At 56.4% G+C, this 25,980-nt stretch overlaps 1 protein-coding gene across 6 annotated transcripts; it reads left to right on the top strand.

Annotated features, from left to right (window-relative positions):
• The first annotated feature begins 190 nt into the window (after positions 1–190).
• Positions 191–19,897, top strand: TNNT2 (troponin T2, cardiac type). 6 transcript variants are annotated; one of them, XM_047841243.1, is made up of 16 exons: positions 191–1,000; positions 5,374–5,425; positions 6,355–6,365; positions 6,470–6,484; positions 8,781–8,810; positions 10,757–10,822; positions 11,189–11,224; positions 12,098–12,131; positions 13,254–13,314; positions 13,583–13,699; positions 14,594–14,671; positions 15,702–15,812; positions 17,039–17,148; positions 17,663–17,753; positions 19,290–19,330; positions 19,663–19,897. In XM_047841243.1, exons 2-16 carry the CDS (start codon positions 5,388–5,390, stop codon positions 19,706–19,708), a joined length of 885 nt encoding a protein of 294 aa, XP_047697199.1. In that variant the 5' UTR covers positions 191–1,000; positions 5,374–5,387; the 3' UTR covers positions 19,709–19,897. The 6 variants fall into 6 exon arrangements, with proteins under 6 accessions (XP_047697199.1, XP_047697200.1, XP_047697204.1 ...); XM_047841244.1 differs by having other exon boundaries at positions 192–1,000; positions 5,378–5,425; XM_047841246.1 differs by lacking the exon at positions 8,781–8,810 and having other exon boundaries at positions 201–1,000; positions 5,378–5,425.
• The last annotated feature ends 6,083 nt before the right edge of the window (positions 19,898–25,980 follow it).

Below are 25,980 nucleotides of genomic sequence, written 5' to 3'. Positions count from 1 at the left end.
TGCCAGACTTGCCTTCCCCCTCCGTTTTAGTTCCATCACATACTGGGCTGCAAGATGCCCTGGGCACTGTGCTAGGGGCTGTGGGCATATCCATGCAAGCAAACCACAAAAAACCCTGGGCCCTGACCTATGTATCTCACAGTCTAGTAGGTTTAGCCAATCACAGTCCTGTACTGCTTTATCTTAAAGCCCTGGGCGTGGGGGGGCTGGGAGGGGAAACGCGCTTCAGCGGTCCTCACAGCCCCCTTGAACAGCCCAGCTGCCTGTCTGAGGACAACCATCATTCTTGACTGGAGGTTCTACCTTGTATCTGACATTCTGTATCAGTTTTAGTCCTTTTCCGGTGAGGAGGACTTGCCACCTGGCTCTGGGGGTCATGGAAAAGACCCACTTTGCAGATGTCCTTACTGAGGCCTGCTGAGCCTGCATCCTGTACAAGCCCACTCGGCCCATTAGAAGCAGCCAGTAGCTTGGAAGACGTCTATACCCACAGCATCACTTTACGTGCAGCTGCAGATAAGCCCTTCCCCCTGCCCGCCAGGCCCCTGGCCCAGAGACTCATGAAGTGTCTTAGAGGTTGCCATCTGCCCCCCAGTACTGCTCCCAGCCTGCCTTCCCAGGCCTGGGCCTCTGGCACCTGCTTTATCAGGATTCTTAAGAGGGACAGCTGGTTTATGTTACATGCCTGCTCCCTCCTCTGTTCCCTGCATATCTGTTCTGGTTTTAAATAGCTTATCTGAGCAGCTGGACAACCACATGGGCTTATATGGCGTGGGGTGCATGTTCCTTTAGTCCTGTCCCTGGCACCTGCCAAAATAGCAGCCAACACCCCCCGCGCCCCCGCTGTGTCTCCTGCTGCACATTCCTCCCACCGCAGGGCTTGGCTTACAAGGCCCCAGCCCACAGGCCTGCTTAAAGCCCTCTCCATCCCCTGCCCTCACCCAGTCCCTGCTGAGGCGGAGCAGATACCTCGGGATCTGTCGGCAGCTCCTGGTTTGAGGTAAGACCCGGGTGCGGCTCGAGATGGGGAGAGCAGAGAGGAGAGGAAAGATGTCCTGCAGCCTGGCACTTGTATCCAGAGTCTGTCTGTGTCCGCAGGGAGTGGACGTCAGAGTCCCTAGCGGCCCACATTCCCTCTGAGAAGAGGCCACGCTTTACAGGGGTGTCACAGGGATCAGGTTTCAAGACTAGCACAGTAGGGCAGTATGTTAGAAATGTTAGACTTGGATTTGAGTCCCAGATCTGCCACTAAAGATACTGTATCGCTGGCAGGTCTTGGGTAAGTGCCTTTCCCTCCCTGGGCCTCAATTTCCTCATCTGTAGAGTGGGGGAGACAATTTTTAGGTCTCTGTCTGCTCTACAGACAGTGAAGCTCTAAGCAACAGGAACTCCCCCAGATTGCTCAGTCCCGCCCCTCACCTCCAGGCCCAGGGCCCCCTAAACCTTTCCAGGCAGGTCCTTCTTGACTCCCAGAGAGCAGAGCAAGACTGCAGTCATGTCAATCAGAATAGTCCCGGTGGTGAAATTCACATCTCCAGGAATTCAGAAACTGTCTTGTAAGCGCTGAGGAGGAGCCCATGTCCGGAGGTAGGCAGGGACCGGGGGAGCACCTCTGTGAGCAGACATGTGACGTTCATCTGCCTTCTACCAGGACCACCCTCCTCCCCAGAGAGAAAGCCCTGTGAGGTAGCATTTGGGGGGGCTGATGGGGGAGAGACCCCAGTGAGAGATCCTTCTATGGGGTGTGAACCCAGCTCCAGGGGTTAGAATCCAGCTGCCCCCTGGCCCCCCGTGGACCCTTGTCCCACCCCATCCCAACATGCCCTGTAGGGACAGACCTTGCTCAGGGTCTGGGAGTGGCAGAGAAAGGATATTCCCTTGGCTTCCAGCTTCTCCTGGGCCGAATGAGGAAACATCTAGGGAAGGGGTGGCCTAGCGTGTAAGGAGTGTCAATGCACATTCCAGGCCTACTGCAGCTGGGAAGCCATCTGACCTCCAGAATTCCTCCTCTGACCCATGTCTCGTAGGGCAAGCCCTCTCCGGGCAGAAGAGGAATCTGAGAGGATCGGGTTGCCTGCTGGCCCCCCTCAACCCTGTCTCCTAGCTCTCCTGGTGGGCTGACAGCTGCAGGCTTGGGAGGATTCCAGCTGGATGTTGGGGACAAGGGCTGAGGGATGGGGCCCACATTCCTCAGAAACTCAGAGACTTGATTCTGTGAGACTAGAACTTGAAGCTCATCTATTTTATAGATAGGAGAAGCCTAGAGAGATGAAATGAGTTAGCTAAGGTCACACCGCAAAAACAGGGGTTAAACCCAGGTTGTCTTTTTTTAAGTAATCTTTATGCCCAGTGCGGGGCTTGAACTCATGACCCTGAGATCAAGAGTCTCAGGCTCTACAGACTGAGCCAGCCAGGTGCCCCTGAACCCGGACCTTTTGACCTCACGGCCAGTGTTCTTTCTGCCCTGTATTGTTTTTGCTTTACTCCCCAAGAAAGGTGACCCTGATCTCTTGGCTGTAAGGGAGTTTGGCTAGAAAGCCGTCTGTGGAAGCAGGTGAGGGTTTGGGTGTGAGGACACAGCTGCTCCAGGACATTCTCACTCCTGGCCCTGCCAGGTTCCTGATTATGTCTCATTCCAGAGCCCCGGCCTCGGCCTATCGCCTTCCCCTTCATCAGTCTTGCCTTCGGGCAATTGGCTTGCCTGCTGTCCTCTTGGTTGAAAGCCCTCCCTTACTCTCCATGGTCAGTTTGCTATTTTGGGGAGTTGGATGGTGCTCCCAGGAGCAGGGAGAGGGCTCCAAGCTGCTCTTTCTTCCTCTGAGCCCAGAGCCCTGCCAGCAGGAGGGAGGGCAAGAGAGGGGAGAAAGCTAGAGGCCACATGCCCCAGGCTGGCATGCGTAGCCCCTATGAGAAACTTCTCTGTCCTCCCTGAGGTGACAGATTCCTCCCAGGATTCTCTTCCTGGCTACTGTCCTGGGGCTTGGGGCAGTGCATATCTGGGGTGAGGGGGCTATTCTCTTTGGCCACTCTCATCTGAAGACCTATTTTGGAGATGCTCTGGCGTTTGGGTCTTTCTTTAGCAGAATGAGGTTCCATCCCCGGCATGATACTGTATGCATCTGACATCTCTTCCGACCCGCCTCCATCCAAATGGAGCCAAAAAGTGGCTCAGAGTTTCTGTCTAAAGCTTCTGTGTAAACCCTCCCTCACTTGCCCCCACCCTGCGCCAGCAGAGGGAGCTAGAGAGGGGCCTGCCTCGCTACAGCCATGCTTGTCCTGAACCCAGCAGGACCCTGGGATATTGGGAGCAGGTTCAGATAAGTAGCCAGCCGGCCGCCGGCTGAAGGGGGCATTGGGTCTGAAGAGTTCTCCACTCAGAGGGGCAGTTGGGCGCAGAGAATCCTTCAGATCCCTCAGCCCGAAAGCAGCTGACGTCACCCCACCCCATCAGAACAGGGACTCACTGGATGTCATCAGGTGGGTGCCTGGGGCACCACTCCAGTAGGATGTGCAGGGAGAGGCGGAGAGGGCAGTGAGCGGTGCCCTCCCTCTGCCCCTGTCACCTGTGGCTTGAGTCAGAAGTTGGTGGCTGGACGCGGGTGGGACAGCAGGCAGGGGCCCAGGAGAAGCCTCACTGAGGGTGGCCATGTCCTTTGTTCTGATTCTACTCCTGGCTCACTGTAGGCTCACCCTCACATCACCTTATCCCTTTTCTCGCTCAGGAAGATTGAGAGCTCTCATGCTGCACAACTCTGCGGGGCCGCCGTTCACGCTTCAGCCAATGTGAATGGTGCCCCCGAGGCTGTACACGCATGTGGCCCGGGAGGGTTGGGTTATAACAGTTATTAGTCAGAGGTCTGCTCTGGGCCAGGCACTTTACACGAGCTCTGAGCCTCCCAGAGGAGGAGCCATTTCACAGAAGAGCTGAGGTGTAGGGAGGTTAAGTGACCTTTCCAAGGTCACAGGCAAACGTGAGGTGGAGCCAGGATTCAAAACCAGATTTGTTTCCCGTCTCCCTGTGGCTTCTCTCTGCAATTGCACGGAAACAAAACCTCACACTGCCTAATGCCTTCCGATTTCCTTAATGTCGATTTACTCCTCATAAAGATCCTTGGGTAGCCAGGATGTGTAGGGTCTATCTCCAGGGTACAGAGGAAGAACTGCCCTTCAGAGACATTAAACAAAGACTTGCCCAAATGCACTCAGCAAGCTGATGGAAGAGGGTTGGAATATCGATTGTCCGTTCCTATTCCAGTTAAGGGTGCATCTCAAAACGAGCTCTCCAGGCAGACATTATTTAATTGGAATTTTATAGATTAATATGCAATCCTAAGAAGTGATACAGTTCCCTTGCACACTTTGCCCAGTTCCCCTCAATGGTATATTTGCACATCTATGGTACAGGTCACAACTAGGATATGGGCATTTGCTAGAAGCCATAATCTGACGCAGATTTCCCCGGCTCTACTCGGACCAGGTGTGTGTGTGTGTGTGTGTGTGTGTGTGAAATTCAGTATGGCTTTAATCTGTGTCGGTTCATGTGTTCATCACCACACTCCAGACACTAAAATGTTCTAAAACCACAAAAATCCTGTGCACCTTTTTAAAAATTGTTAAGTCACCTCTACACCCAATGTGGGGCTTGAACTCATGATCCCAAGGTAAGAGTCATATGCTCCTCCAACTGAGCCAGCCAGGTGCCCCTCCTGTGTGCCTTGGGTCAGCACGCCCACCTGTCCTCCCCTTCCACCCCCTACAACCACCGATCTGTTCTCCATTTCTGTAACTTTGCCATTTCAAGAACGTCATATAAATGATATCATATCGCTTGGCCTTTTCCCCCTCAGTGAGAGTAATTCCCTAGAGATTCATCCAAGGCGTCCTGGGTATCACGCCTTGTTCCTTTCCATCACCGAGAAGTATTCCGCTATGGATGTGCCACAGTCCATGTACCCACTCTCCCAGGGGAACGTTCTGCAGTGATGAGCAAACTACACGGGGTACGGGTTGCACAGCTTTGCTGCCCTGAATGCTTGGCAAGGTTGTGGACAGGAAAGGTTGAGCAACTATAGAAACATTGTTTTGAGAGTTGCAATGATTTGCACCAGAGCAGGGAAGTTCCAAACAGTGTATCAGTTGCAGAACAATGAGTGAAATGGACATGGTCGGTTGCCCTTGAGGTGATGTGGGGTTGTTATCCCCCCTTGACAGAAGGAGAAGCAGGCTCCTGGCTGCAGGTCACAGGCTGATGAGGGGCAGGGCTAGCATCACCTCCCCATGTCTCAGGCAGTAGCCTGAGGCTAAGCTCTTCTCAGAGCTGAGGAGGGCTCGGATTCCCCTTCTGCCCATTATGACATTTTTCTCTTTCCGGAGGGAGAGCGGAGACCATGTCTGACGTGGAAGAGGTGGGGGAAGAGTACGAGGAGTGAGTATCTGGAGCATCCTGTCTGGGGTGCTGACCCCTCCCTACCCTGCCCCTTACCACCCCCCCCCCCCCCCCCCCCCCCCGGGGCCATGAGCCACCTGGGATAGGGAGGGGAGTGGCTGTGCCGGTTCTGGGGAAGTGCCTCTGTGCCTCTGCGCTGCGGACCCTGGGTTGGCCACAGGCTGGGAGACTTCTGGAAATAGAGATGCTCGGGTCCCAGGGTCAGCTGGGGGTCCTGTCTGGCTCAGAGACTAGGAGGCAGAGGAGCTTCGAAGCTGTGTCTCCTGAAAACGAATCCAGAGCCGTTCAGTGACTGTCTCGAGGCCGCAGAGCTGCTCATGCCCCATGAAACCCAAATCAGAGCTCACTGTTAGCACTTCATCTTGGAATCGTACTCCTCCTGGAGTGCCCCGCCCACCGCCCTGCCTGGGAGACCCTGGGGGTGGGACACTGGCAGCAGGTCTCACAATGATCTCCTGGGGGTGGTGCTCACCAGGGAGCCTGCAGAGGCATCAGGATGCAGAACGCCTGCCCTCACAGAGCGTGCTCTCCTGTGGATGTTAAGATGTTACATGTTGGAAACAATTAGCCAAGAGGGGTTACCTGGGTAGGATTTGGATAGCGAAGGGCGAGGGAAGGGCATTCCCGGGGACAGCTTGGCGACGCTCAGAGCGGGGAGAGAGTGGTAAGCGGGCAGACGCTGGAGAGAGCAAGCTGGCCCAGGCAGAGGTTTGCTGGGGACAGTGGGTAACCCTGGCGGAGAAGGCTGAGCCAGGTTAGGGGGTGCCTTTATAGGTGGGCAGAGGGGGGGGTGAGCCTCATTAGGCAGTGAGGGAAATAAAGAGCGGAGTCATCTTCGGGAAAAGGCCAGTGTGTGCGTGTGGTGTGTGTGCGATGTGCTATTGACAACGTGTCCTTCTGCCGGGCAGGGAGCAGGAAGGTAAGCACACGCCTGTGTACTCATGTGGATGGAGGGCAGCGTGGTTGGAAACTGACCCGCCTCTTGTCTCCTCTCTTACGGCCGTGGTCTTCTCTCCTGAGCAGAAGAAGCTGCAGAAGGTATGGAGCTCGGGCAGAGGGAGGGCCGGGAAGGGGAGATCCCAGGAATCCAATATTCTGGGGGCCCTGGGAAAACAGCTTGTCTGTGCCCGCCCCTCACTCCCAGCTGAGCAAAGACCCTTCAGCAGCCATGGCCCCTGGATGGGAATCGTTCCAGCCTCGGTTGCTCAGGTCTCAGGCAAAAGGTTTAAACCTGTCTCCTTTGTCATTTTGTTCAAATAGAATCACCCCTTTTTCCAATTAATTACGTGTGATTTTTTTTTTCTCTATTTGTTTTACCATGAAAAGTTTTAAATGCATGTAACAGTAGCAAAATAGAATAACGCTCTCCCCTCCCTCACCATGCGCCCATCACCCGGCTTCAGCAGTCATCAGCTATGGCCAATCTTTTTTCACCTATGCTTCATCTCCCCTCAGTTATTTTTTATAAAAGTTTGTTTTATTTTATTATTATTATTTTTTAATGTTTATTTTTGAGAGAGAGAGAGAGAGAGACAGAGCGTGAGTCGGGGAGGGGCAGAGAGACAGGGAGACACAGAATCCGAAGCAGACTGCAGGCTCAGAGTTGTCAGCACAGAGCCTGACACGGGGCTCGAACTCATGAACTATGAGATCATGACCTGAGCCGAAATCAAAAGTCAGTTAACCGCTTAACCCAGGGAGCCGCGCAGGCACCCTTCCCCTCAGTTATTTTAGAGCAGACATCACAAATCATCCCCAGAAATCATATATTTCATGCTTAAATAGTTCAGTAGGTACTTAAGCGCTAAAAGATACACGCTACTTACTTAAAAAGAGAAGACGTAACCATTGCACCATTATCACACCTAAATGCATTCAATTTAATAATTTTTCAAAATGAGATTATAGAACTGTTCCGTTATCTGAAACATTTTATTTAAACACGAAGACATCATTACACCTTGGAAAGTCCCTTCTGACCCATAGACCCACTCCTACTCTGATCTGTTCTCACATTTCTCCTCAGCTTTGTGCCTATATCTCACGCGAGAACACCCTAACCTTTCTGCCTTCCTGAGCGCTTGACACACCGACGTGATTACGAGGCCTCACTCCAGTCCCCACCCAGGCCCCAAGTGGCCCAGAGGAGCCCTCAGACCCCTCAGGCTGCAGGCCTGGCAGCTTGCATCCTGCCCCTTAGAGGCTCAGCAAATTCTCACAACTCTCATTTAAGGCTGTTCCAGGGTGCCTGGCCAAAGAGTAGACACATGAGAAACTCACAGGGGAAACCGAGAGGGGCCATGGGCGTCGCTTTGGTTTTCCAGGAACACCAGATACTTTAGAAGCTATTTGAACTATGTTGTGAATTTAAAAAATCTAGCTGGCTCCACTTTTCTGCTGCGTGACCCGCATAAACTCTCGATGTGGTAGGTTTTCCTTCGCTTTGGAGGCTTGGCCAGCTTGTGAATTTTAGGGGGCGATATTTGAGATACAGACCTTTGGATCTGGGGCTCATCTGCCTGCTACACACAGTGGGATTTGGCTGTGAATTAGCAAAACGGTTCTGCACTGTGATGGTGGACTGAGCTCCATGTATGACCTTGCTTGAAGGGACTCTACCCGCCTCCCTCATAGCTAAGTCCCTGGCTATACATGACCAAGAAAGAGGAAGGTCTACATGGATGACCACTCAGCCTGCAGAATGGACGATGCCCTGTCTCTTCTTCCAGTAGAGAAAGGGTGCATTCTGCTGTGAGCTGTTTCTTTGGGCAGGTGTTTGCATACCATGGGCTGGTCTGTTTCCTCAGTGTGATAATGCTGTGCCTTCCTTAGATGGGGCTGCTTCCTTGAAAGACACCAACAAAACTGCCCTGTGCCAGGCTCTCCACTGGGGCTCTCAGAACTGTGAGTCCTGGAGATTGGAGATGTTTTGTGGGATACCTGAGGGGCTCATTCAGGGTAGGAACACGGGAGAAGTTTGACAGCCGGGAATTGTTCCCACTCTCTGCTCTCCGGGGCCTCTGTCCTCGTGTCTAGAGAGGGAGGAGATGGCCCGATACCGTCATTTACTGAGTGCCTTCCCACTGAGTGCTCTATGCCTGCTAGATCACGGCAGAGACCTGAGGATCGTTCTTTCCATTATACTGACAAGGCACCTGGGAAGCGATTTGCCTCAGTTGCTAGAAGTAGTGATTCAGGACTTGGAACCGGAGCTTAATTCCAAAGCCCATGCTCAGAACCGTGCGCTGTCTCCCTGCTCCTGTCCCCGTCCTTCTGCTCCCAGACTAACCTGTCTCGCTTCTCCCCTTTGCCGTGGCCACTCCCTGACCCTCAGAAGAGGAGGACTGGAGAGAGGACGAAGACGGTAGTACAGCTTTTACTTTCCTGTGCTTTCTGCTCCCTGCTGTCCTGAGCCTGGCTGCCGTGGACGGGCCCTGTTCTGTGGCAGAGTGGGGTGGGCCGGGCGGGGGGGAGGGACAGGTGTGGAGTGGGTCGGTCACCTCCTCTCAGCCTCACAAGGGCCAGGCTGCTGCTCCTTTCCCCTGGTTTCTGATCTTTCTCCTGGGCTGGGCGGGTGGGAAGAACCCAGGCTGGCTTGTCCCCTGGCCTGCTCCGAATGTGGCCACAGAAGGCAACTAATGTCTGGAAGGAGTGGCCTTTCTCTGCCCCCGCTGCAGATACTGGGCCCTCCCTCTCAAGTGGACAGGACCCAGGCAGGGTGGCCAGGGTGTGAGGGACCTGGTGACAGAGCGATCTGAAGAGCAGCTGGGGGAACTGGAAATAGCCAGGGCAGAAAGGACATGACGTCAGCCTTCAAATGTGCACTGCTGTGGGGTGGGGTGGGGGGGCCGGGACTTGTTTCCAGCCCCTAGGAGTGGGACTAGGGCAAGGGAGATAGACTTGGGCTGAAGTTGAAAGAAGTTTCTAATAGTGATGTCTCAAGATGTAGTGAGGAGGCCAGGAGCGCCTCATTGAGCGTGTTGCATGGGCGGGGGGGTATTCTACAGAGAATTGACACATTAGATGGGGTGGGGACAGGGGTTAACAAGATGGCCTGAAGAGGACCCCACAACTGGTCATACTCTTGCTGGCCAGCCTTCTATTCTTGCCCCTTCTGGAAGGATCTTCTTTGAGGTAAGGCTCCTGTGGGGATCAAAGAAGAGGCATCCCCGGGCCCAGACTAGGAAAAGAAGACAGAGAACAGAGTGACTGGGGGCCAACATTTCTTTCCTTATGGCCTCTCTCTGTCCCTTCCTGAGGCTTTCTCCTCTCCCTCTGCCAGGAGGCCACACTTGTCAGCCCATCAGCCAGTGAGCATGACCAGATGCCTCCTACGGGCAGAGCCATGAGCCTGGCGTCATCCTGTCTGATCTGTCTACTCCAAGTGCCTGACTTGGGTGGGGTCCATATCCTGCCAAGCAAAGGGATGAAAATAGAAGAATCCTACCAACTCTCTGGGCAGTACAAATGTCTACACAGTGGGCACCTCATCTACCTTCCCACTGTCTTGCTGTTTGGGTTTCTTTGGGATACAGATGAAGGGTCCCTAGAGTTACCGAGTCGAGGACAGGAGCTTCCCCAACACCTCATCTTAAGCAGGATACATCCTGTGGTGTCAGATCACTGGGTGGAACATTGGGGGTGGAAAGTTGGGGAACAGGGTGGTGGAGTTGTATTGCCAGGGAGGCTGTTGGGCAAAGGTGCTGAGTGAGGCAGAAATAGCTAGCAACCAGACCTTCCCACCCCCAGCAATGAGTGTTTCTGGGCCTGCAAGCCCTTCTCTGCTGGTACCAACAGCACCCCTGCCCCCGCACCGTAACACGCTCCTACCCCAGACTTCTGGCCCTCCCAGTGGCTTTCACGTACAGAACAGGTCTCCATGCTCAGAAAGGCCTGCTTGCAATTCCCAAACTCCCAGAGAGACAAGTCTAGAACAAAAGCACTCTCCACAAGCTTGATCATGCCCTTCTGTCATGGTTTACCAGGGTCTGTTGTCATTACTGAACTTTGCTAGAATATGGCAAAGGCAGCCATAGGCAGTATATAAATGAGTGGATGTGGCTGTGTTCCAATAAAACTTTATTTACAGAAGCAGTCTGGGGGCCAGATTTGGCCCTTGGGTCATAGTTTGCCAACTTCTGGTTTAAACCAAGAACAGAGCAGCCCCTTGTCATTCATATTGGTGACTCCCAACATTCCTCTGGATCCTGGATGTTGCTGACCTCCACCCCCACCCCTCTCTGATCTGGGTTCTGCCTGCTAGCCTAAGTAAGGGCCTGGGTGTTCACTGTTTCTGGCTCACTTCTCCAGAGCAGGAAGAGGCAGCAGCAGAAGAGGCTGAAGGTGAGGCTGAGACTGAGGAGACCAATGTAGAAGGTAAGGCCCTGTCTGGGGTGAGGGGGGGCTTGCTCATGGTGTGGAGGGGGGGTGGCAGGAGCCCCCAGAGGCACTCCTATGACCGTGAGAAATCCACCTGGAACCTGCTTTCCAACCTATGCAACAGTACATCCTGCCTGGGCTGGGATTCAGCCCCCAGTTGTTCGATCAATGAACCTTGACTGTGAGCTCCTTTCGTGTCAGGCAGAGCCTTGGGCCCGGGGGCATGTGTGCGAATAGACATCCCCTGAGCCCAGGAACCAGAAGGGTGCAATTTGGTTAGGACCTGTCTGTGGGGGAGACTCTGGAAGGGGGGGACTTGGGTCTAGAACAAGGATCTTTGCTAATTTCTCACGTTCTGTTTAGGAGACGGACAAGAAGAGGAGGCTAAAGAAACTGAAGGTGAGGACTGTTGGACATCAAGAGAGAGGTACTGAGGCATCGAGGGAGCCCCTCCAAGCAGCTTTAGGGGAGACTGACCACAGGGCTCCCTCCAGGGAGGTGGGCAAGGAGGGGTTCAGGGGAGGAGAGGACAGAGTTAATGACCATGCAGGTTTGGGGTCTTGGCCTTCAAACCTCCGTCCCCCTCGTTCCAGAGAAGCTGTCTGGGTGGTGCCCTGTGGGAGAGGGGACCAGTGTCCAGTCCCCAATCTGGATAGGGCCCCAGAAGTCGCCTACACATACAAGGCTCCTGGAGCTCAGGCAAAACCATTCATAAGGTGTAGTGTCTATAGGATGAAATCCCAAGATGTAGATGGCCCATGTGGGGGGGGGGGGGTCACTGCAGTGGTCATTGTCATGTTGCAGCCTTTACCAAGGGTGCATTGGCTCTGGAGGAGAGGGGCAGCCAGCTGGGTCTTGAAATCATGCCCCCTGGCATCGTCCCCTGGAGGCCAGGAAGTCCAGGGAGCAACCAAGTAGGCAGAGCCTCGGAGGGGACTCTCGGGCCAGGATCCCCCGGGGACAACGCCCAGAACCGGTGAATGAGAGAAGGCTTTGGAGTTTCACTCTGGGAGGGTGTTCTTCCTGTCAGGACCCAGCCATCCCCTGAGATGACCCCCTGGGAGCCACTATGGGAGAAGGAGTGTGGGGTCTGTGGCTCTGCTGCTTTAATTCTTCGTGATGCTTCTGGAACCGGGGATCCTCAGGGCTGGAAGGAACTCATTGTGCAGATGGAGAAACAGAGGCGCATGGGTGCTCAGCTTATCAGGGGCAGAGCTGGGACCAGATCTGGGGCCTTCTGACCCTGTGGCTGTGTGCTTCTCTCCTCCCCAGATGGCCCAGTGGAGGAGTCCAAACCAAAGCCCAGGTGAGTGGGACACACTTGTGGTGAAGCCCTGGGAGGAGAAGGCCAGTGAGGAAGGACAGGAGTGCAGTGTGATACAGTGGGCATGGGCTGGGGGATGCAGCAGGCACCTGTATGGTTGTACAGGTTGTGTGCTGCACAAGAGTTGGCCCGAGGGAGGAGGGGGGCTGCAATCCACTTCACGCTCCATTACCAGTTGCGTACCCCAGCATGGAAAGCACTGTGTTCACCCAGAGGAAAGGGGTGGACTAGTTGTGGCCCTGGATGGATAGCCTCTCCTGTCTCACGGCACGGCTGAAGTGGGACCTGAAGGAAGAGGGACGGAAATCTGGGGGAGCCAAGCAGTGACAGCGTGCCAGCCTGGCTGGCTTCAAAGTGTCACAAAGGGGCGGGGCAGGACGGCCTGGTGCCGCAAAATGAAACCACCTGGAAGCTGCCGGGGTGGGTGTCAGGTGGAGAGGGGGCCAGGGAGGCTCTTCCTTTCGGTGACGCCAAACCTGTCACAGATGCCGCCTCAGCAGTCGCAGGCTGCTCCCCAAGTTGGGACACCCCCCCCCCCCCCCGCCAACACCAGCCCCAGAGACAATCCCAGCCCCGTTCATTTGTCCCGCACCTTTCCCTTTCCCGGCCACTTGTACGGATGGCAGTATCTCATTTCGGCCCCTCACAGACCTGAGGGCAAACGGGGAAACTGAGGAGCCCACTGGACCTGGTGTCACACAGCAAGTATGTGTTGGGGCGGGGACCAAACCCCAGGATGCCAGGGGTTCACGGGCCAGCCGTGGGAATTCGGGAGTCGGACTCACGCGCCATAGCTTCTGTGACGTCCTTGTTGCGTGGTCCGGAGCGAGTCATTCCCTGAGCCTCTGTTTTCTTCAGTGAGACTGGGGGGGGGGTCTCTGCGTCAGGGGTGTATCAGGGGGATAAAACGAGAGGGCGCACGCGAAAGGGCTGCAGTGTGCCCACGTGCCAAGAGGTGCTGTCGTTGGTGGGGAGCTGTCATTGTTGCTGCCCGGCCGAGTGTCTGCAGGAAGGAGAAGGTCCCCTCCTGTGCTGGCCACCCAGAGCCCCTTGGGTCCGGGATGGGGTTGGCATTCATGGATTCCCTCCTCTTCTCTCCAACAGGCCATTCATGCCCAACCTGGTGCCACCCAAGATCCCCGATGGGGAGAGAGTAGACTTTGATGTGAGTGTGCCTGCGGGGGGAACGGGCCTGGGCTGGGAGAGAGAGGCCGTGTGAGCTGGGGGGCCGGCAGGCGGAGGGCGCAGGCAGGATGGTGCTCGGCACAGGCCTGGCAGGGCCTCATCCTGGGTTCGGGCCACGGTGGCCCCTTCCCCGGCCAGGCCCCCGCCCTGCCCGTCCCTCCTGCATTGCGGAGGGTGGCATCTACCCAACCACTTCTTCCCTGGACCCATGGGCCTGGCAGCCTCTGAGCCCGACTGTGCCTTCGCAGGATATCCACCGGAAGCGCATGGAGAAGGATCTGAATGAGCTACAGACGCTGATCGAGGCTCACTTTGAGAACAGGAAGAAAGAGGAAGAGGAGCTCATTTCCCTCAAAGACAGGATTGTGGGTGTCCAGTCTCCTGTGGCAATGCCCCCAGAGACCCCGCTCCGTCCACCCTCTTTGTTAGGCCCCACCTCTTCTGGACCGCCTTCGGGGGTGGGGGGGGCCCCTTACCCTGCTGCACATGGGCTCTCCATCAGGATTCCAGCGGCCAGGAGCCACTCTTGAGGCCCTGCACTGTGGTTTCTTGGGTCCCTGCCTTCCGTCCCCGCCAGACCGGACCATTCTTGGCAGCCAGAGCTGCTGATGGTCTCCGGGTGCCCCAGGCCTTGGCTGGGGGGTGATGAGTCAAATCCCTGTTGTCCCACCTCTGCCCCCCACTCCCTTCCACTGGGAGCTCCCCTCACGAATGCAGGGAAGATGACTGTGGCCTCTACAGTCCCGAATCATAACCAGGGGGGGTTATTTTGACTCCTTTGTTTTTCGCTCCACCAGACTCGCTGCTGTGTTTGTGGCACCGCTGTGCCGCCCTGGCTGGCAGCTGAGGGTTTGGCCATCTGTCCGCGAACACAAGAGCAGCTGCTGGGGCTGGGGCCGGGGCGGGGCCAGGGGCACAGCACTCGTGGGAGACGGGAGAAGTCCGCCTGACATTTTTCAAATCGTTGAGGACAACCCCACGATGAGTAATGCTCCGCGTGGGGCATCCGCACACGCCTGCTGTGGGCTATCTTTATTCAGCCAGGGCATTCTGAGCTGGTGCACCTGTCGAGGTGCTCTGTGTCCAGGGAGCTGGCAGAGTAGAAGCCCTTGGAGGAAGGGCACTCACTGCCCTGAGCTCCCGAGGGGAAAATCCCCTGTGCGTTTTCTTGCCACCTCTTTCCCTGGTTGGTCCCTGCACCTTTGGGGACACCTCCTCCATATGCACGCACTGGGCAGGCTGTGCCCCTCTCCCCATAGGAGAAGCGACGGGCTGAGCGGGCCGAGCAGCAGCGCATCCGGAATGAGCGGGAGAAGGAACGTCAGACTCGCCTGGCAGTGAGTGACCCCTAATCCATGGCCCACAGAAGCCCCTAGCGGGCCCCCAGCTCCTTCCAGGCCCCCAGGCCCCTCCCTAGTCATTCACATTGATTCAGTGAACGAGCCCCTGGTGAGTGCTGGGCACTGTTTGGAATCTGATAATAAGCAGTAACTGAGATCAAAATGTCTGGGCTTTCACGAACTTAATATTTTACAAGACTCTCCGTCCAGCAGTTCCACTTCTGGGTATTTACCCGAAGAAGATGCAAACACTGATTCAAAAAGGCATCTGCGCTCCATTCGCTGTGGCATTATTTACAGGAGCTAAGACACGGAGGCAACATGTGTCTGCCAATGAAGGAAGGCATAAAAATATGTGTGTGTGCATGCTCATGCACACGCAGCCCCCCCCCCACTGGAATATTAGCCATAAAAAAGGAAGGGAATCTTGCCATTTGTGAAAACATGGATGGACCTGGAGAGAGCATTATGCTAAGTGAAACAATTCAGAGAAAGAACAATACTGTCTAGTTTCACTTATATGTGGAATCTGAAACACAGCCAAACCAAAGCAAAACCCAAACGCCAAGCTCATAGATGCAGAGAACAGATTGGTGGTTGCCAGAGGTGGGGGGGGGGGGGGGTTGGTAAGAAGGGGCCAAAAGGTACAAACTTCCATTGTAAGGCAGCGAAGTCCTCTCCTGCTGCGTCCCTTCCCTGGTGCAGGCTCCCTGGGAACAGGGGGTCCCTTGGCCCTTTTCCTGTGCTGGTGTTGGAGGTTCTTCCAGAACAGCAGGCCTCCTGGGGTGGGGGTGGGGGGCTCCTTGCCTGAGGGGATGGTGAGATCATTCTTCACTCATTCATAAACAAAAGTCTTCGCTGCTCCTGTGTGTCAGGCCCCGTGCTGGGGGGCCCCTCAGGAAGCTTCTTGCCTGATGGAGGGAAAAGTTCTACTCACATGACCCATAAACACCCCAGACCTCAGCCCAGCCTCAGGGGTTCATACCCTCACCCCTGATTTTCTCTCTTCCTCCCCACTGAAAATCAGGAAGAGAGAGCCCGACGGGAGGAGGAGGAGAACAGGAGAAAGGCTGAGGACGAGGCCCGGAAGAAGAAGGCTTTGTCCAACATGATGCACTTTGGGGGTTACATCCAGAAGGTAGGTCGGGCAGCAGCAGTGGTCTTCAGGGGGTCCCGGTATATGGGGAGGAAGGGGGTGTCCACAGACTTCAAGCTGGATCCCAGGAAGAAATTCCTACCTGTAAGTGAAAGGCCAAGGCCACCTCCTGCCCATGCCCTGAGCTGGCGCTCTGCCGGCTGTGGCTTCCCCTAAGAGGGGCTTGCTGGAGGGGGGGCTGCAGGCAGCGGCCTCAAGTGTCAGCAGTGCCCCGGGAACCCCCAAAGTTGATGGTGTGTCTGGAAGAGCCTTGTGCCCAGAGTCAGAGCTCTGGTTGGAGACTCAGACCTGCCACTTACAGTTGTGTGGCCTCAGGCAACCTCAGAACCTCAGTTTCCTCATCTGTAAAATGGGTTTAATATCATCTGCCCTGCCTGCTCTGAGATCAGATCGGCTAACATGGTGAGCATCTGTGTATCCCGCAGATGTGAGGTGGTTTATTCCTGCAAACCTCCTCCATTCCTCATTTTTGTGTCCCACTCCTGCTCGACACTCCATTCTCAAGGGAGAAGAGGAAATATGAAACTGATTTTCTCTGTGCAGTGGAGGGATCAGAACATTTTCTTAGATTTCCAGAGTCCCCCAGCTCAGAGCTAGCCCGGCCTGCCTGCCTCTGTCGCCACAGTGACCACACCAGCCAGACTTATGGCATGGCCCTGCTCTCAGAATAGTCCTAGTGAACAAGGTTGCCTGCAGTGAGCGTCTGAATCACCTTCTCCTTCTCCCCCTTGTGTCTCTCTGCCTTTGCCGTGCCCTGCCCTCTCTCTCTATCTCTGCCCTGGTCTCGGTCTTTCTCTCTGGGTCTTTCTCTCATGGTGTCCTGGCTTTGCAGGCCCAGGTGGGTACCACAACCTCTAACCCTTGTCCTCCTCATCGTTTTGGGGGGCTCGCTGGGAGGGGGATGCTGAGTGTGGAGAATGGGTCGGGCGGGAGGAGGGAGCCGGGAGAGAGATGGAAGAATTTGGAGAGGCAAAGAAATAATGGACTGAAGAGGTCCTCCTTGCCCCTGCCTCAGTTTCTCGGGGGGCGGGGGGGGGGGGGCGGGGGGGGGAATCCAGGCAGCTGATAGCGTGGGTGTTTCAGGAAGAAGAGGATAAGAACCTGGTCCTTCTGCAGGCTTTGCCTTGCTCCCCATTGGGTTTTGGGAGGGTTAGGGGAAAGGAGGGGGTGTTCCCTAGTTAACTCCCCCTGCTTGTCACTCTCTCCAGACGGAGCGGAAAAGCGGGAAGAGGCAGACAGAGCGGGAAAAGAAGAAGAAGATTCTGGCCGAGAGGAGGAAGGTGCTGGCCATTGACCACCTGAATGAGGATCAGCTGAGGTGGGGACTGGTGGTGCTCAGCCGACTGCGTGCACCTGCGCCAGCACGGGGGTCGGGGCATAGGGCAATTCTCATCGTGCACCACCAGGGGGCGCTGTTGCCTCACATATTCCGCCCCCCGCCCCCGCCAAGAATGTTTTGGTGCCACTGGAGTTGGGTGTGAGGCAGTCAAGCCATCTTTGTGCTTTGCCAATAGAGAAAGAGAACTGAGCAGGCGTCTCGCCCCTCTGAGCTTCTTACCCACCTGCACCCAGGTGGCGGGAAGGGGGATTGAATGATGCCCCACCCGCGCCGCGCCGCGCCACCCCCCACCCCACATCCGGTCCTAAGCACCAGGTGCTGCTGTCTCTGCCTCCTGCTGAGTCAGGTGGGCTGGGGGGTCCCCTTAGCAGGCCTGGGGATGGGAAGGAGGGCTGGTGCCCTTGGAGGCTGGGTCAGATCCGGGATGAAGGTAGATGAGGGCCATTCCTTATTGTTCCTATCCCGCCCTGCATCCCCACTCTGGCCCCTGCAGGGAGAAGGCCAAGGAACTATGGCAGAGCATCTATAACCTGGAGGCAGAGAAGTTCGACCTGCAGGAGAAGTTCAAGCAGCAGAAATATGAAGTGAGCCTGCTCACTGGCCCCTCCCCCATCCCACACTCCTGTTTTGGATTGGGTCCCACATGGCTGCTGTCCATCAGGCCCCTTTCCCCTATCCCTGTCACCTCCTACCCTTGCCAACTCACACACACCTGCCTGGGGGTCTTGTCTCTGGCAGTGTTCAGCGTCCACCACTGGGCTGTTGCTTGCTGGAGAAGTCTGATGGTTCACTCGCTGGGGCTGAGCAAAGGCACGTTCCTGGCGTGCCAGCCCTGGGGGTCTCCCTCCCTTCTGTCCCCGAAGGCCTTGAGGCAGCAGCTCGGATGCCCCGGGTCAGGTGGGAGGACCAGGATGCACAAAGCCAGGCCTCTGGGTGGAGAGAGGGAGGCCTCACCAGAGATGCAGCCACTTTCTCTCTCCCCGTGTACCCTAGAGGCCCTGGTGTGGGCACAGCCGGCTGAGCCTCAAACTCACAGCTTTGAGGGGTCCCAGGTGCACGTACAGCGGCAAGAACTGGCTCAGTGAACGCCGGGCCCTCACACTTCCCCAGCGCGGCCTCTCTGCCTAGAGGAGTTTGGCTTCCCTTTCCGGGCCCACTTTGCTGCTTTTCTTTGTGCATGGGCCCCTCTTCTGAGCACAGCTCAGGCCTGAATGGCTACAGGGTCCCCTCCCACCCCCCAGTGCCGAGAGAGGCAATTTTGTGTGGTGGCACTGAGCGTGGACTTTGGAGCCACACTGCCTGGGTCCTATTTCTAGCCCTGCCCCTCACTAGCTGTGTGACCTTGGGCAAGTTACTCCCGCTTCCCTCTTTCCATTTCTCGTCTAAGTGACAAGGATAACCCCAGGACCTATTTCACAGGGTTATTGTGAGGCTTATAGAGATCATCGTAGTAATAAAAATAGTAGTAAAGTCTTCCGGGAATTGTTCTGAGCACTTGCCATGTGTTAAGTTATACCTCACAGTCATCCCTGGGGGTTAATACTCGGGAAAGTGCTCATAACGGAACAGAAAGTGGTGGGCACCCACTAAGTGCTCAGTAGGTATGAGCTGCCGTTACAGCCCCTATCGACCTGGGCCTTCCACTTTGCCTCTGGTTCCACATTTAACTCTGCACCTGGCCTACCGGGATCAGATTTGGCCCAAGTACAGCGTGGTGAACTGCAGGCCTAGCACACGGGGGTGCCGTACCTCATGAACAACTGGGCAAGAGTGCCTGACAGGGGGCCTCAGGCCGGGCTGGGGCTGTTCAGAGGGCTTCCTGAGGCCCAGCCTTGCACCCGATTCTCAGAAAGCCTCCTTAGGCCTCTCGTCCTGAGCCCTCTGTGCCTCGGGGACCCCTCAGTGAGAGACCAGTGGGGCGGCCAGGAAGCCTCTCCTTGGCTTCTGCCTGTGGGACCTGGGCCCCTCCGGATGCCTGCCTGTTCTGACTTTCACAGTATCGCTGCTCTGCTCCCCCTCCCCCCACCCTCTACCGCTGTGCTCAGCTGGCTTCCCCTTCACCCCCGGCCACCTGAGACCTGAGCCAAATCAGCTCCAAAGTCACTCTTTCTCACTTACAGATCAATGTTCTCCGAAACAGGATCAACGATAACCAGAAAGTGTAAGTTTCTAGGTCCTTCCTTTCTTTACCCGGCCCTGCCCCCTCCATCCGTGTGTCCCCGCCATCCCACTCCTCCTCTGAGGGCGCTGGCTCCCACCCCTTCCTCCTCCCCTTCAGGGTGCGGACTCCTGCTTGGTCACTGCTCAGTGGGGGATTTGTACAGGGTCAGGAGGTCTCACTCCAGCCCGAGGCTGCTGCCCTGCTCTATCTCTGGAAGCGGCTCCGGGCTGCCTCTCTCCACCCTTAGCATCGCTCACCTCCACCCCCTCCCTGTGGAGGCCTGCTGCCCAGCCCTGTGTCCCCCTTCTGACTGGGCCCTGCTCCTTCTGCAGGTCCAAGACCCGCGGGAAGGCCAAAGTGACCGGGCGCTGGAAGTAGGGGCAGCAGTGTCCTTCACCAAAGATCCTCGCCGTGTCCCCTCCCTGCTTACCCCCCAGCTTCTGGCCCCCCCCCCCCCGCCCCCCGGGCACTGCAGGCCGACTCAAGTCTGGAAACCAGGAGCTGGCGCGGCTGGAAGCTGCTGTTGGTGCCTGTACCCCCACATGCCCACGTGTGCCAGTAATAAAAGCCAACACACATCGCATGGCTTTCCTGTCAGCTCCCTTTCAGAGGGAGGGAAACTGAGGCGAGAGCCTGTCTCACAGGGAGACCCTAGGGGACACGGCCCCTCATAACTGCCACACTGAAAGGAGCCGCCTCCCCCCTGCTTCCGGAGGGGAGAGGGCGGCTGGCCCTGGGGAATGCAGGGCCCTCTCAGGGCCTGGGCCTCACAGACAGCAGCGCGAGCTGCTCCGAGTCACCGCGAGGCACACTGGGGGAAAGCGCGGAGGAGCCGGGGGACAACCTTCCCGTGTGTGTGAGTCACTCCTTGGGAACAATGGAAGCCTCTTTGGATGGGCCTGTTTTCTTTCTCTTCCTGGCCAGGGACTAGGAAGCAGGCGTCTGTCTGAGGGGCAGGGAGCCCTTGAGGAAGGAAAGAGGGCCGGTTTTGTCAGGTAGCTTTTCAGGCAGCGATGAGCCTCTGGGAGGCGTGGGCTGGTCTGGGCGCTTGGCTTGCTTCCTTCCCGTGCAAACCGGGGACCACAGGGTCCCTGAATCGGAGAAGACAGCATGGCGGCCTTGAGCCCAGTTGGCAGAAGGGAAACTGTGTGGGATGAGAGCCACCTGACTCAACAGCTCCCTAGGGCACCCCCTTGCGTGGGGCACCCCCACGCCTCCGCTTCGGCTGCTCCCTTTGCCTGGAAGGCCTTCCCCCAATTCTCCACATGTCATCCACCCAAGGGAGCCCAGCCCCACTGTCCCTGGGAAGGCTTCCTGTACTTTCCAGGCAGAGTGATTCATTACTCCTTGCTCTGAGCACCTCGGACCCTGATGTAACTGCCACCACAGTGACACCTCCCCTACCACACCATGTTCCCTGTGTGCCCGTAGCATCACACTCGGACTCTCAAGAAACAATCTAGACCCACTTATCCTGTGCCATGTGCCAAGCACTGTGATAGATGCCAAGACCTAGAGATGAGAAGGATATGGTTCCTGGGCAAACAAGGACCTTAGTTAGCCTGGAGTCTTGGCCTCATTTCTTATTCACTCACTCACTCATCCATCCATCCATCCATCCATCCATCCAATAAATGTCTCCTGAGAACCAAATATGTGCTAGGCACTGTGTTAGGCCTAGCCCAGCGGGAGAGAGGCCGCAAACAGAAGATTCCAGCTCAGTGTCACCGCAGGCAGGACAGTGGGTGCTAGGGAAGCCCAGACAAGAGCCACCCTACCTGGCATTGGTGAGCATGAGGGCTTTCTGAAGGAGAGGGTTTCTACATGGAGTCTCAGGGGATGAGAAGAAAGTCAAGGGCAGGGGCCAGGGATGGGAAGACGGAACAGCATAAACAAAGCCCTAGAAGCAAGAGCTGGCTTAGTGTGTTTGAAGAGCCCCGGTTATCACAGAATCCAAGGTCTTCTGGTGGGGAACAAGAAGGACCTCTGTAAGTGCCCAAAAGACAGGAGGCAGGGCCTTAGGCCCACAGAGGGCTCCCATCATCGTCTCTGGGAGATCCACTGTGGCTCCACCCTCCCTGCTACCAGAGAGAGGGGCACTGAATCTAGAACTGAAAGGCTAGAATTTTCCAACTGCCAAATCTCCATGGGGGCCCCACCTCCTATGTCTCAGCCTCATCTTGGGCCACAAGAGGGAATGATGGTGCAGGCCTGGGTCCTGCTTCCTGCACCCCCCTCTCCCAACGGGGTCCTCGTGATCATGCCTCTGACCTCGCAGGCGTGGCCTCTCCTTTAAAGGCCACGCACTGACAGGGACATAGAGGTGGCCTTGCCGTCTTACTCTGAGTCTCCCTGAGGTCAGGTTCCACTTATCCCTTTTGTCCTGAAGTCACCTGGTGTGAGGGAAGACCCTGCGAGTGCCCTAGACACTGTCCCCAGGCAGGGCGTACCATGCTCCGACTCTGTGGCGGCCGGTCCAGGTCCCCATCGGTCACCTTAACAGCAACACCACAGGTTGATCCAGAGTGCTGCCTCTAAATGGGAGCCCTGAAGACACCTGGTGTGCACGGGGCCTGGAGTGTTCGTCCATAACCAAAGAGTCTGGGCAGGTGGCCCGGTTCTGTCCTGTTCACCAAGGAGAGAGCAAGCGAGTGCCAGGGTGCAGGGGCATACCTGGGTCATCAGCCCAAGGCAGGGGCGTGGGCTTCCAGCCTAGTCGTCCCGTGCTTTCCCCATGACACAGCTGGGGAACGGAGGGACCACGGACGTATGCACAGAAGCACACTGTGATGGGCTCACGAGGGAGTGGGAAGGTGTGTCAGACAGGCACGCACACCTTGCCCTTGGTTCGTTCATTACTTCTGTCACTCTTGTGCTTCCTGGGCAGCGGAAGCCACGCCAAACACTGAGGGCACGAGTATTCCAGGAGCTGGTCTGGGCCTCCTGACCACTCAGGAGCTCGGTGAGGCTGCTGCAGCGTGGCCTGTGACCCCAGACACCGAGGTTCCCCCTGCGCCCACTGTCCCCTGCAACCCCCAGGCACTACCCTCTCCACGAGGGTCCCATCTCCCCCTGCTTTGGGCACACCCCTCACCTCACGGATCTCTCGCACCCTGTGTACACCCATAGGTCAGGGAAAATGACCTCTAAGCTCAGCTCGGCCCTCGGTCAGAGGGGTGGAGACCCTCCCTCCCCCCTGCCATCCTCCTATCACCAGATTTTCTGTCCAAACAAGCTCGTGTCGTGTCATGCATTCACATGATAAACCCACTGTTGAGGAGGAAGAGCTAAGAGAGGAGGGTGGACGCCCCAGGGGCCACTTGCCTTGGAATCCAGCTCTTCCTGCCCGAGACTCCGTGCTCTGAATCAAGATCCTCATTTTCTCCCATCAAATTCTGGCCCGTCCACTTCCCAGCTCTGCGACTTTGGGCCAGTGACTTCCCCTCTCTATGCCTGAGTTCCCTTCTGTTGAAACACGGGGATTGTTAAGGAAGGTTGAATGTGATCACGCGTGCAGTGCCTGTGTGAGTTAAGTGGGTAGTAAATGTCAGCCGTTGATACTGTTATTTTGGTTGTAACTCCTTACCAGCCCCTTTTGGGGGCTCGGGAAGCTGATTCACCAAGGCTGGGTCCTAGCCAGCTCCTCCCTTCTGTGGGGTTACAAGGAGCCCCTGCAAGCCTGTCTTCCCTCTGGATTCCAGGGTCAGGCCTTCTCCCTGTGCAGATCACTGGGGGCCCGGGACGGCGAGAGCCTGCTGGTGCCGACTGTCCCTCCCAGGTCTGTGCCACTCCTGGATGGACGTGGCCAGCTTGCTCCCGGTGGATCCACCCCTGACGGTGCAGCCTGGTTTCTGGAAAAGGTGAGGCAGCACCCCTCCTGGAGTCGGGGGCTGCCTCTTGTCTGTGCTGGGCTCAAGGACAGGCCTCCCGGGGGAGGGGTGGCGGGCTCTTCAACGGGCCCGGGTTGGGGGCTGGGGGCTGGCCAGAAGTGCAGGCTAGACCAGGCTGGCATCCATGTCCCCACAGGATGGCTGTGGGTACTCATCCTTCTGGGCTGAAAAGTCCAACCTGCCCTGTTGGCCCTATGGGGAGGAAGATTGGGAACTGGGGGGACAATGCTGCTGATTGGGGGTAAACCTACCCTTTCTCCTACATAACATCCCCTCGTGTGTTTCTCACCCTGTCCTACGTGCCAGGCACTGTGCTGGCTACGTGACACATATTCTCTTGGGCCAACCTACCCATCGTCCACGGCCCTGAGGTCCCATCCTTATGTTCAGATGAGGAAACAGCTTCGAAGCGTTGAGCAACATGCCAAGGGCCGTTCAGTTAGTAAGTGGCAAAGCTGGGATTTGAACCCAAGCTTATGGCTTCAGGGCTAAGGCTCTTCCCAGCACAAGGACGCTGCAGGCTGAGGACCGTCTCAGATCTCCCAGAGGGCAGGGCCTGAGCCACAGTTGGGGCTTCCCGTGAGCCAGCTGGAGGTGGGCCCAGGGGCCAGGGCACAGGGCATGAGTGCAGGGGTTCAGCACCCTCTGCCCCTGCCCCCCCCCCCCCCCCCCCCGCAGCTGCTCACAGCAGCATCTCTGTGCTGTGCCTGTCAGCCTGCAAGTCTGGCTGTTCTGCCCCAAGGGAAGCCCCGGGACCTGATAGGAGGAGAGACGCCTTCTCCAACACGGGAGGGGGCTTTGCTCAGAGTTGGAAGAACACAGGCAGCCTCCTCCTCCCAGTGGGTGGTTACAGCCCATGCCCTGTCCACAGGTGCTTAGGGGGACTTAGAAAGCACCTGTCATTGCTTTGCCAGTGGGTCACTTCTCAACCATGCCGAGAGGGTGGACAGAGGCCTGGCCTAAAAATATCAGCAGTGGGCTGGTCCAGCTGCTGTCGGGGTGGAGAGCTGATCCAGGGAACCCCGCAGCGCCCCCCACCTTAGTCTACGTGCAATCTTACGATGCAGCCAGATGGAACTAGCTGTTTTGTGACCCTCAAATATCCCACGTTCTCCCACCTCTGCAATGCTCTGTCTTACCACTAGAATGCCTTCATTCCCTCTCTGCCTACCCGACTTTTCCCCACCCCTCAGGATCTGGCTCAAGTGGCTGTTTCTCCAAGAAGAGAAACCGTGTCCCCACGGTTTCCTCGGACAATGCCCCTCCCCCCATCCCCAGGCTGCCTTGAGAACCCCACACTAAGGCCCATTCATCCTGGGCTTGTGATTCATAGAAACCAGGTCTGGGTACCCAGCCCCGCCCTCCCTCCCCAGCGGGAGCCTGTTCATCCCGGTTCTCAGCCCCCACCCCAACAGCTACAGGGATTTCAATTGCTCTCAACTGAAGACTCAGGAGAAAAATGTTTCCACCTTGTGCAAAGCACCCAGCCCCCAGGGGGTAGCCCTGCCCGGTGGCCCTGCACTCAGCGCTGCGTTGGCCACACCGGCCACACCTTCAGCTCACCCGAAGCAGTTTCCCCTGCAAAGTCAGGCCTGGGCGACGCAAATCTGAAAGAGGCGGTGGGGTTGGAGCTGCTCTTCAGGAACGTGGAGGGCGGGGCTGGAGAGGTAGTGAGATTCCCAGGCTGGCTCCAGGGCTGAGATTGTGCTGGGCTTGCGGAAGGCGGGTCAGGGAGACCTGTTGAGCATGAGCTGCCTCACCCCTCCCTGGTCCCCACCCACCCCTGCCTTGCCAATTCTCCAAAGAAGCCAGCCACCTGGGGTGCAGGTTGGTGAGGATGAAGGAGTGGCGCGGTCACTTCGTGGCTGCTTGGGGGTAGGGACAAGCAAAGTTTTCCCCTCTGATCTTGACATGGAGATCCCTCTGACCCCACCTGTCTCACCTACTGGGGCCCAGGGGAGGTGGTGAATGGCAGACTCTACTGGGAGAAACTGGACATAATTTATAAGCTGGCTACATGATCATACTAATGAATGATATTAGCCTCCACATATTAGGCACCTACTGTGTGCCAGTCAACGTGCAACGTAATTTATGTGCACTCTGATTACAGTGATGGGCAAAGTAAGGATGTAAATAGTTCCATTTTATACGTGAGGAAACTGAGGCTCAAAGAAGTTGGGTGACTCATCCAAGGTCATACACGGCAGGATCCCGATTGTTTTGATTATGATTTTTCATTTGCGTGGTATACTTTCCTTTTTTTTTTTTTAATTTTTAAAGTTTATGTATTTATTTTGAAAGAGAAAGAGAATTGGGGCGCCTGGGTGGCGCAGTCGGTTAAGCGTCCGACTTCAGCCAGGTCACGATCTCGCGGTCCGTGAGTTCGAGCCCCGCGTCGGGCTCTGGGCTGATGGCTCAGAGCCTGGAGCCTATTTCCGATTCTGTGTCTCCCTCTCTCTCTGCCCCTCCCCCGTTCATGCTCTGTCTCTCTCTGTCCCAAAAATAAATAAACGTTGAAAACAAAAATAAAAAAAAAAAAAAAAAAGAAAGAGAAAGAGAAAGCGTGTGTGTGTGCACGTGCATAAGCAGGATAGGGGAATAGAGAGAGAGAGAAAGAGAGGGAGAGAGAATCCCAAGCAAGCTCCTCCACTGTCAATGTGGAGCCAGACCTGGGGCTTGTACCGTGAGTTCATGACCTGAGTCAAAATCAAGAGTCGGACGCCTGACTGCGCCCCCACCCCCCGGGCGCCCCTGCAT

This window comes from Prionailurus viverrinus, chromosome F1, assembly GCF_022837055.1.
Source record: "Prionailurus viverrinus isolate Anna chromosome F1, UM_Priviv_1.0, whole genome shotgun sequence".
Classification (NCBI taxonomy): domain Eukaryota; kingdom Metazoa; phylum Chordata; class Mammalia; order Carnivora; family Felidae; genus Prionailurus; species Prionailurus viverrinus.
This window is presented reverse-complemented; position numbering and strand designations above follow the sequence as displayed.

Bases quoted from the DNA above. Each gene is read 5' to 3' on its own strand.
- TNNT2 (XM_047841243.1), top strand. From the start codon at position 5,388: ATGTCTGACGTGGAAGAGGTGGGGGAAGAGTACGAGGA. The intron at 13,700-14,593 runs GTGGGTGTCCAG...CTCTCCCCATAG, and splicing joins TTTCCCTCAAAGACAGGATT to GAGAAGCGACGGGCTGAGCG. The intron at 17,754-19,289 runs GTGAGCCTGCTC...TCTCACTTACAG, and splicing joins TCAAGCAGCAGAAATATGAA to ATCAATGTTCTCCGAAACAG.